Genomic DNA, 12,042 nt, shown 5'->3' with positions numbered 1-12,042 from the left:
TTTAAAAGTCGATTGCTAGATCATTGCACAGTACTGTAAATGGGGTTTGATAAGAGTGTTGTATTGTAGGACCAGTGTTTCCTGTGGCAAAGTGTTCTTTGGTTTCTTTATTATGCCAAGATTCCAGGATATCTTCAGCTCTACTGCTTGAAAGCGGTGCAGTAATGACAGGTTCTCATCAAGCAGGACTACCGAGTATTTTGCAAAACGCTTTTCTGGCCGACTGATCAAACCTCTGGATGTTTTGACACCACATATCGCCGGATGGACACTTTCGACCTGGCAAAAACGCAAGATTTATTAACATTAATCACAAGACAGGTAGAATCCATCCAGAGATACGTCTCCTCGAGAACAGCCCGAAGCTTGTAAATGAGCGCTGTTTTATCCCTTTCACAATAGACTAGTGAGGTATCGTCTGCAAAAGCCAGAGTCATCTACAGCCTGAAAAGAAGCTTCATCATGACACAGCTTACAGCAGTGAAGAATAGTGCGCGTCGGGTTTAATACGCTACTCAGATCGTTAACATGAATCAGGAAAGGAAGTGGTCCTAATATTGACCGTTGAGGAACACCACAATTGGCCAATACCTTATTTCCTAGATCTTCTCCCAAATAAATCTTGCGATCCCTCAAATACGATCTGAATAAGTCCAGAGTTTTACCTCTTATTCCTATATGCTCCAGTTTCGCGAGAAGAATAGGGTGGCATATACTATCAGATGTTTATCTGGTATCAATCGGGACCGCTGCAGGTAGAAGGCCAGAATCCAGAACTTTGTTGATCCATAAACTCAAAGCTGTTATTGCATCTTGGGTGGAGTGTCCTTGGCTAAGCCTAAGCTAATGAGTATTAAGAAACCTTTCTTTCTCCGGAAATTGGAGTAACTGCTGCATGAGTTTTTCAAAAACCTTTGAAAAAACAGAAAGATAGGAAATTGGTCTATAATTCGCAGGATCAGCTCGAAAGCCTCCTTTGTGCAAAGGAACAATTCTAGCTTTCTTTGGCTGTTCCGGGAAAATGCCCTTTTGCAGAGACAAATTGATTAAGTAAGTAAGAGGCTCTATGATTGACGAAGCAACTGCTTTTAACATATTAGTGTGTACTCGGTCGAATTCAGAAGCAGAATTTTCTCTTAGGTTTCGTCTAATCAGCCATTGATTTGCTGCATGCTGGGTCTAGGCAATCTTTAAAACTCTTCGTGGGGTTTTCATCGGAATTTGCTTCTTTTTTTCTCTGCAAAAAGTTATCCCAGTGCCTTTGCAACGTTTTTTGGCCCCGACATAGTTTCCCCATTTACAGATAATTTCGAAGGAAGCTCAGGTGAGATACTGCAGGGACGCAGTAAAGAGTTTAAGACCTTCCATATCTTCTGCGAATCATTTCCACTTTCAGCTATCTTTCCTATGAAATAATTTTTCTTAGTTTTACGTAAAATTGATCGGAGTCATTTTTTTATATTCAAGATATTTCTCAAGCGTCGCTATGTAAGGGTCATTTATTTGATTAGTCCAGAGCCTTTTTTTTTTATTAATACACTGGAGCAGTCCTTGACTAATCCAAGGGCTGATTGGTTGATTTCTCCGTCCATCCTTCCTGACACACTTTTTTGAGTAGCAACCAGTATACTTTCTTATAAAAATGTTATGGAAATTCTGAAATCCTGCATTAACATCTTCTGTATGTATAATATTATCCCAGGATCTGCTCTCCAGTACTTGTTTAAGGGTTTCTAGGTTCTCATCATTTGATTCCCACGTGACAAATCCTTGCATGGCATTGGGCTTAGGATCTTTGTGCTGTATTTTAAAATAATTAAGCAGAGGGAAGTGATCAGAAGTGTCAGATAGCAAGACAGGGCCGATATTGGATGCAGCGTCCAAAAAATGTTGTCAGTCAATGAGTGGGAGTTGGTAGTTGCTCGAGTAGGTATCGTAGTTGAAAGGTACATATTCGAAGCAGACATTATACTGAGCAGATCTGTCGCACCTGATGATAGAGGAAGAGTCAGATTGATGTTGAAGTCCTCCACTAAGTTGTTCATCCCCGCAGAAGTCATTCCCTTGTCTCTCTAGATCAGTGGTTCTCAACCTTTTTTTTTTCATGGACCCCTATTCCCTTCTTTTTATCTTGGTGGACCCCTTCATAGCTATTAGACATAAGAACAATTTTTTATTCTTCACTAATAATAAATTTTATGGTTTTAATTATCAAACAATAGCATACGATTAAGCTTTATTTTTAAATGAAAATTAATTTAATACAAATAAAATATCCAATATTATTTATATAAACTGGACAAAAAAGCAGTTGAAATTAAGTGTGTGATTAAAAAAACAGAAAAGGCATGTTTATTCAATGAGATCCCTGTGGTTGATGCTTTTCGACAAGTTTCTTTATATTTGGTTCTATCAATGTTATTGATAGTCGAAGATCACCCCTTTTCATAATGTCAAGTCGATTACAAGTTGATAAAATTTGAGGAACACGACTAAATCCCGCTTCAACAAGATAAGATGTAGGAAAAGCAATAACGTAAAACTGCGCTATATCCCAGAGCAAAGGGTACTTTGTAGCAACATCATTTGTTTTCCTTATATTGTACTTTCCATCTTTGAATTTTGCACGCATTATTTCATCACTTTGTAATTCGATGATGGGCTCTTGCAAAGATAACTCTATTTTGGCAACATTAACTTTGAAAGGAATTGAAACCCAAATCAGTATATCCATTCCGAGTAGGTCACTAAATCGACTCAAAATAATGTAAATTACAGTAGAAATTGAATTCTTAAAAATAAAGAGCGTTCTGAGTTGGTTTTCTTCATGGACCCCTAAAATATCATTGTGGACAGCCAATTTGTTGTGTTTTGCCTATGGACCCCCGGAAATATTACATGGACCCCTTGGGTCCATGTGGACCCCAGTTGAGAACCACTGCTCTAGATGATCAGATATTTGGCCTAAGTTTTCCAAGAACGAAGGGACAGATTCCGCCGGTGGCCGGAATGTTTTTCCAAGTGTTATTTTCTTCTGCGAAGGTAAAATTATTTCCAAGAAGAGAGATACATAAACTCCTTCAATGTTCCGGGTAAATTCTTTATTAATGCAGGCTGAGTATTCTTACAGCGTGTAAATAGCCAAACCTTTTCTATTCATAGTAGGATTGTGCAGGAATTGGGAAGAATAGTCAGGTATTTCTAAAATTGTATCGGTGTGTCTTGATAGAAAAGTTTCACAAATACCCACTATATGTGGCTGCAGCTGTTGGCAAAAATTTGCTACATCAGAAAACGAAGAGCATAACTCTTGACAGTTAAGCAGTGAGCTGAGAGTCAGAGCGTCCCTTAGTCACATTATACACCTCTTCATGTCGGCTTCTAGGAAATTTACTCTTATCACATATTAGGGACTCAGATTCGTTACTAATTTTAACATCAAAAACTTTTTCTAGATGCAAAAAATTTTCTTCCAACTCTTTTGATATTGCATTGCTTAGAACTGTCGATGAAGAGGTGCCCTCCCCCTCCCAGGAGGTCGGAACAGGAATTCATAACTCTCCTCATACTCGAGTGAGGTAATGGCTGTACTTTTGAAAGGAGCAGTAGACCACTTTGAAGTTTGCAAAACAGAACTTTTCTTACCACACTGAAAAAGAAAAAATCAAAAAGGGCGCACGAAAAGGAAAATATCTCTTTAGATCAACAGAAAAAAACAACTTCAAGATTAAGCAAACGGCAAGCAAACAATAATACTCTCAGGGGAAGCAGTTATAATATTTTTTTTATAAATAAGTTTCACTTAATTCTTTTACCACCATAAATTACCAATATTCTCACCAAAACTTACCACAATCAATGCTATAGCTGCCCCAACAACTCACTAAATACAAAAAGTTTTAGAATGACTATATGCTTCTGAATCAGATTCATCAGGATTGTCTGGTCCAGCGTGGGGAAGCTTGAGGGGATCGTAGCAGTCATCTTGCAGCTTCGTCCATTGCAACGTCTCTGATTTTTTGGTTTGATACCTTTTTTAATCAGACGCTTTCTGCCACATTCTCCCTCGTCATTTTTTATGTTCTTAGCTTGTAGCCAAGAGATAATAGTTTTTTCCGTTTTTTACCGAGATGACTTGCTAGTCCACAAACACATTCAAACCAGTTTTTTCAACTTACCGCAATCTTTCATTATTTTTGACCGGTCAAAATTTTCTAGGCTAGCGAAAATCAGATCTGCGGATTTTCTTCGTTACGGACCGTTTCTAAGGAACGACTCCGTTTCTAGACGACTTGGAGTTTGATGTTTTCTTTGAAATTCTATATACAAAATTGGTACGTATCTGGTTGGCATTAGCTATTCCCAGTTTTAACCCGGAGAAGCTATTTACTTTCTGACGGAGGTCTTTGCCTTCTGAAAATTCTAGACCGTGAATAGCAAGATTATTCTTTCTCGAATACAGTTCAGAGCGGAGTCGTTTTCTTTTTAACACGCTCGGATCTAAGCAGCCTATTTTCTGACCTAATAAGCTTGTTTTCTTGCTAGAACTTTGCAATCGTCTATAAGAGTTCATCCATACGGTCATCGAAATGTTATTTTGAAAAAAATCAATAATCACTGAAGGTCACTGAATTAATTGATAAACATATGAAAGGATTATACGTCACTAATCCTAAGTCAATTATTGTTACAGAATTGAACCTGTGCTTGTTGTGAGTAATAAGAAAATGGATGTTTCTGTATCAGTTTATTTGATGTCATTCCTAAAGAGTATGGGTAATTTACAAGGGTGAAAGCTGACACTAGTATCAGCAGAAACAAAATTTCGTACATGAAAGGGGCTGTCCCCTCCTCAACGCCTCGCTCTTTACGCTAAAGTTTGATTCTTTGTCGAAACTCTACTTCTTATAGCAGTAAAAAACTTTAGCGTAAAGAGCGGGGTGTCTCTTTTATATACGGAATAATTTCTGTTCGTTTTAAATTTTACTGTCGCTCTTAACTTTGAGTTTAAAAAGTTTTTTAATTTACTTTAATTTCTGAACGTTTTTCAACTAATTTAGGTTCAAATTTGGCTCCCCATACATGAAAAATTAATACGAAATTTGCATATCAATTATTCTGTAAATGATGGGTTTTCCCCTGCTCAATACCTTGCCCTTGCTGTTTACACTAAAGCTTTTAGCACTTAAAATGCTTCATATTCTAATTAAATGGCCTTTGTGTTTCAGTAGCCGTTCTTATAAAAGAGGGAAAAACAGTCAAACTGTAGCGTAAAGAGCAAGATGTTGAGGAGGGGAAACCCTTCATAAACAGAAATATTTTTGTTCGTTCTGAGTTTTAATTCTGCTCCTTACTTTCAGTTTCAAAAAGACTTGTTTTTTGAATTTAATTTCTGTTCGTTTCTCAAATAATGCAGGTAAATCTGGCTTAGCCTCCATGAAATATACCCCCCTATCCTCCCCCTCACGGGAAATGTCTGCGTAAAATTTCATCCAACATAGAGAACAGCCCCCCCCCCTGTCAAGTTCTCTCCAGACAGCTCCATCTTCACTGAAAATCCCCCCTCCCTGTAGCATTTCTTGCGGACAATTCAACCTGAAAAATTATCCTTAGCATACTTACATTTAAAAAAGACTTAAATCTCTAATCGTTTTCTCGATCACTCTGGAAATAACCCTTCCGTATAATTTTTTTCTAGAAATAAAAACACGCGGAAAATAGCTCCCGGATAATTTCCCTGGAAAATCCCCACGTGCAAAATTGAGTTGGCAAAGATAATGTAAGATAATCAACAAGGATCTCTTATAGGAATTCTGTTAAATCCCCCCCCCAAGTGTAAAATTTTCCCTGGAAAATCCCCCCCCGGAAAAATTTCTGTTGCTTCCCAATAAAAAATACTATACGTGAACAATGGGCAAATTTCATAACTTACAGGCCTCTCCCCATGGACTGTCGGGGGTCATTTTACCCCTAAAGACATAGTTATCTGATCTCTCAACTATACTGAACAAAATGGCTATCTCAAAATTTTGGTCAGATAAATTTGGGGAATAAATGGGCATGGTAGGGGGGGCCAGTTGCCCTCCAATTTTTTTGTCACTTAATAATGACACTAGAACGTTTAATTTCCCTTCGAATCCGCTCTCTCCCGTTGTTTTAGGACCATTATTTCAGTACGATCACCCCTGGGAAAAAAACAAAAAAAAAAAAAAAAACAAATAAACACGCATCCATGATCGGTCTTTTGGCAAAAATAGCAAAGTTCCACATTTATATATATAGGAGCTTGAAACTTCTACAGTAGAGTTCTCGGGTACGCTGAATCCGATGGTGTGATTTTCATTAAGATTCTTTGAACTTTTGGGGTGTTTCTCCCCTATTTAAAAAATCAGAAAAATTTTCTCAGGCTCTTAACTTTTGACGGGTATCTTTAAAATTGATGAATTATATCATTTATAATCAGCATAATAAGCTGATTCTTTTGATGCAGCTATTGATATCAAAATTCCGTTTTTTGGATTTACGGTTAATATTGATCCGAGTTGCTCCTTGCAACTCGTTATTTATCTAATTCTTTTTTGTATGTCAATTATTTAGAATACTGTTGATTTAGTCAACTCTTCCTTTCGGACAATTCGTCGAGGTTAAATATTAAACCAAAGTTGGACAAGAAGAACTTTATACTCGTTCAAAATGTTTGTTCATCTTCAGAAAAATTACCGTTGAAAAATTAGAACGTTTTCTTGGAACTTTAGTAAGGATTCAGGTTGTCAATTTTCATATGTTTTAATGCAATAATTTAATCTTACTGGGGCATAAACAATTAATTAAGGTTCAGATATTTCGTATAACCTTTACTGTCTGATTTTCATTATAGTCGAGTGAAAAGTTGGTGAAAAGAGTCCAGACTTTGTGAGAGGTAGAAAGTTTTTTTGTTCATAAAGGAAAAGGGTTTTAAGTTTGAAATAAATTTTTGCATAGTTTTCTCATGGTTTTCCGGGTTGAATGGGTGACTTCAGACAATCCCAATTAGGAAATACTGTCATCGCTTGTTCGTTTCCATAGAGTAGAACAGAATTACATTTCAGTATAGGTATTATCACCATTGCACACTAGTCCAATCCTGGGGGTAGGGGTTTCGAAACACGAAAAAAGTGTTTTTAAGCAAAAATTTGAAATCTTTTTTTGGGGGAGGGATCCTTCCAAACAATGTTTTTTACACTGATGTGTATATTCTCTATATGTTTCTTCTTAATTGTCTTTGTTATTTAGCCAATGCCTGAGATAGAACACAACGCTCCAAGGTTTTACTATCGAGTATATTGGCGTCGAGATATAGATGGATCAGCGTCCAACATTGAAGATGTAACAGATTGGAAGCAATCTTCTGTTGTTATCCCGAATCAGCCGACTTTCGAAAGATATAGAATTAAAGTGGTTGCTATCAATGAGCGAGGGGAGGCTAATGTTGCTGCTCAGGAAGTCAATGGATGGTCTGGCGAAGATAGTAAGGATTCACTTTTTAGTTGTAATTTGCTTATATTAGTTATTACTAGGCTTATTATGAAGTTACTTTATTGACCACCGGGTGTGTCTGAATAAATTTTGAGCTTGGATCATCATGATTATGATAATTTTTCTATCCGGAATGTGGCCAGTGGGAATCCATCGCTCACTTCTTTCCCACCAGGAACGTAACCAGGAAGGGTGTTGATCGGGGACTCCTAAAATGCTAATTTTCCCCTGATTTATGGACCTTTTTGTTCAAAATGTAAAATTGAAGTATTTTGTTTTTAATTATTAACCCCTTCTCTCTCAAAATTCTGTGCCTGTTTCCTATCCCTCTAAATTTATGGTGTCATTTTTGTGTTTTATTTAAATTTTTTGAATCCTGCTTGACGGATCAGCCACCTTCTCACTCCCAAATAAATAATTGCATGCCTAATCTTGTGATGCACATCAATTTTGGCTTAAGTGAAATGGTTCGGATTGGTTGAACATTAACGCGTTGCTTAATTACACATTATAGTCAGCAAAGTTCTAATTGACTTATAAGCCCTTCATGTATCAGAAGCTGCTTACTTATATCCGAAACATTTATAAGGACTTAAGTAATAGAGTATGGGGTCGCTTTACCTCTTAGTTTTGCGTCTGTTCATAGTTTCCATCTCTAGGCTTTTCATCTAATTCCTTTGACCCCTTTCCCCCACTTCGAATCAATAATGTGCCCCCCTCCCTCTGACGAGTGACATTAAAATGTTCAAAGTTTAATTGATGCCATCTGTAGAACTTAATACTTGTAGATCATTAAGTGCAATTGTTAAGTCGAATAACTTGCACCCTCATGTGCAGTACTGCTTGGTCACAACATTACTTTACTGAACTTTATAAAATAAGTATGACAAGTGTTTTATTCATGTTTTTTTTTTTTTTTTTTTTTTTTTTTTTTTTTTTTTTTTTTTTTTTTTTTTTTTTTTTTTTTTTTTTTTTTTTTTTTTTTTTTTCAGTCTAGTTATAAAGTAGGCGCTGAATGTTGTAAGACTCAAATTTTCACCAGAAAAGAATATTCTGCGTTGACCAATGGACAGTTTTTTCTTCCAATTTTTGCTGAATTTGCATCCCGCTGCACTTTTTTTCAATGCTGTTGGATTTGTTTATTGATAAGCTTTATTGTAATTGATCAGAGCTTCTCCTCTCTATCACCTCCCTCCCCCCCCACCGTCCCTCTCTATGTAGCCTATATACTTTGCTTGTTTTATAATATTTGGATAGCATTATTTTTACCCACTATTATATTTTGTGATTATTCTAAATAATCGATGCTCCGAGTCCCAAAATGAACTACGTTATCATACATGGATAGATATAGACTTGGATCCTTTTGTCTGAAAAATCAATTCCTTGGGTTTGAAAAAGCACAATTGTTCTTTTTTTCTTCTTTTTTCAAGGAAAAAAGTAAAAAGAGTTGAACTTGTCATTTTTCTGTCCTGTTACTACTTTCATTTAAACGAAAAAGAAAAAAAATTAATTAACGTTTTTTTTTTAATTTTAATTTATTTCTTCTAATAAAAATTAAGAAGAAAAACATACCAAAGTTTCAACAGCAAATATAACGATATCTGTCGTGAACCGTTAAGATTATTAGAATTAATGTCTGAAACGAAAGGTGCACCTTCCTCTAGGTCAAATCCCTATCTCAGTTCAAATATTTCTTCATTGAACATACACTGCACTATGACTTCTGTCATGAAACACAAATTTTTCTGTGACAAACTAACGTTTTCGTATTTCTATGACAAACATTGTTATGTTTCTCTGACATGCGTTTCTGTGTTCCTATGACTTCTGTTTTGACATGCGAAAGACTGTTCTACTATTGTGGAGGAACTTGCCATCATTTTGGTACAATTTAGTATGTTAGTGCAAACTACTATAAAACGGGGAAAAAAACAGAACTTCACCTTAACTAGGCATAAAATGGAGAAATAGAAACTAATTGGGACTCATCTTCTGTTTTCTTTTTATAGCCTAGTTATGAAATATATCTGGCAGTAAGATGAAATAGTTGCTAGAAGAGTAACTATAATAAAAGTTCCGTACAAAAAAAGAACAATTGTGCTTTTTCTAACCCAAGGAATTGATTTTTCAGACAAAAGGATCCAAGTCTATATCTATCCATGTATGATAACGCAGTTCATTTTGGGACTCGGAGCATCGATTATTTAGAATAATCACAAAATATAATAGTGGGTAAAAATAATGCTATCCAAATATTATAAAAGGAAAAAAAAAGGAAAATAACTTCATCACGGATGAATAAAAACAAGTTGGCTGTTGGTATTGAACGCTATTTTTATTTTTGTGCTTCCATGAAAAAAATAAGAGGAGAAAGCAAGAATAAATATAATTTTTAACATAAATTCCCTTTTTTCATTGAAGGACCTTTAGATGCTCCTACGAACTTCACGCTCAAGCAGATTATTGACGCAAAAAGTGCTTTGTTGAGCTGGAATCCAATAAATCCTTTTAATGTCCGTGGACATTTCAAGGGATATCAGGTAAGCTTTTTAAAACCTCGTATTAACTTATTCTCATTCACTGGGTTCGATACCTTAATGGATCGCCTTATTTTGTTCATTATACCCTTTCCTATTTTGTGTTGCCAATCTTTATAGAATTATTTTTGCGGTCTGTCCATAACCTGTAGACCGCGGATAAGAGATTTGAAAAAACAAGAGAAAACTAAACTCCGACACCTACTTTCCCGAAAATCTTAGAAAAACTGTTTAACTTCCCCTGTTTTGTCCTTGAGATATTAAGTTTTGATAAAACTTACATCGTTATAAATTGTGAGTTCTGTTCTTTCGATTAAACCGAATAGAACTTTCTTTTGAAAGTTCAGGAAAGGGCAGTCCCTAAAGGTGTTCTAGCATGTCTGCTAGGAAACCTAAAATCAGCTAAAAAAAATATCATTGGAGCAATTTGGTAGCTTTGGGTGTCCCCTATGGTGCTACCTGTTTTGATTGAGAACCTTGCAGACGCAGTGAAGTAAAATTAAATTTTCTTTTTAATCAAATTACACTGTCAAATCACAAATCCTCTATATATCTCGACGTTGATTAGTAATCTGGAGGATTAGTGGCGTGACCCTCTAAGCTCAGGCAAAGTTGACCCTGCTCCAAATGTACCTGGAGACGTTCGGGGGAGGTATACAGGAAGGTAAATTGTTGGGCCCACAACCCTTTCCGCTATCTTCTGTAACTATTTTTGCCCCAAACGGGTTTTCGGATCACAATAAAGAGATCGAAATATTCAGTATATTTTTTATTATCTTTTCATTGTTTAATAAAAGAATTTCTTCCTGTTCGAACTGGTATTTATCGTCACGGAAAGGCAGTGTGGTCTTCAGAATTACCTTTGTTAAGAGGTTTAATTTTGGGGAAAAATTCATATGACTAGTGTATTCATTAGGACATTTCAAGAGTATAAATTACATCCCCTCCCCCAGGAGTGATCGTTTCGTTTTTATATCTATAGCTTATGGAACATTACACAAAGAACATAGCTAAGTATAAAATACCACATTTAATTAGTCAATCTACAAAAGGCGTTTCAAGCAGTTTCATAGTGCCTAGAGGATAAACAAACAATCTAGACTGTCAAAAGTGACAAGAACAATCCGAACAGCTAAGGTAAAGGGTATTGAAAATGTAAAGTAACGATAAACGAAAATGAAGATATATAATCCTGTCATGTAGCCATGCCGGGACCCTGCGGGGTAGCTGCTGGGCTCCCGGTACTCCTGTTCCTTTAAGCTAGCAGCTGTGTATTTATCTATATAGGAATACATTTTTCCTTGAAAACAGTCTTATATTTTTTTTTTTTAAATTGGCATCTTAGGATCCTATGGCCTGAAAAAACCACCTAGATAGGTCACAAGTCTGAAAAACGATCTAAATGGGTTACAAATTCGAGAAATTTTTTTAGTTCTTCCCAGAGTGGCTGTATCCTATGGTAATACCATAGCGTCAAAAAGAGGCTGCGGTTAGAAGACAAGCGGCAATAAGAATCAATATATACAATCCTGTTACGTAGCTGTGCCGGGACTCACGTCTTAGCTGCTTGGCTCCCGGTACTCCTGTATCTTTAAGCAAGCAACTGTATATGGATCTATGTAGCAATAGATTTTTTCTTGAAAATTGTTCCACTTTTTTTTTAATTGGCACCCTGGGATCTTATGGCCTGAACAAAACCACCTAGATAGGTCACAAGTTTAAGAAAATTCGTTAGAGACTTGATTCTGGAGAGAGAGAAAATCATGTGAATGACGTCCTGCTTATGAGCCCATTGTCCTCCCATGAGTGGTCATAGCGTTTTAAGTATCTTCAGATACTTAAGATACTTTAATAGATACTTTAAGGCTAAAAATAGCCTTGGCATCATTACTTCTTAACGAAAAGTTCAGCCATTTTCTTAACGAAAAGAGTCTTGGCTGAACTTTTCGTTAAGAAGTAGGCTAATGATGCCAAGGCTATTTAAAAA

General features: G+C 36.2%; 1 protein-coding gene across 1 annotated transcript in view; it reads left to right on the top strand.

The window, feature by feature from the left end:
- Positions 1-12,042, top strand: part of LOC136034690 (neuroglian-like) — a gene marked incomplete in the record, with an annotated part of 146,180 nt that overhangs the window by 107,723 nt on the left and 26,415 nt on the right. Inside the window, 2 exon segments of the mRNA XM_065716015.1 lie at positions 7,273-7,507; positions 9,940-10,058. Coding sequence (XP_065572087.1) covers positions 7,273-7,507; positions 9,940-10,058 — 354 coding nt within the window.

This window comes from Artemia franciscana, chromosome 13 (genome assembly GCF_032884065.1).
Source record: "Artemia franciscana chromosome 13, ASM3288406v1, whole genome shotgun sequence".
NCBI lineage: Eukaryota > Metazoa > Arthropoda > Branchiopoda > Anostraca > Artemiidae > Artemia > Artemia franciscana.
This window is presented reverse-complemented; position numbering and strand designations above follow the sequence as displayed.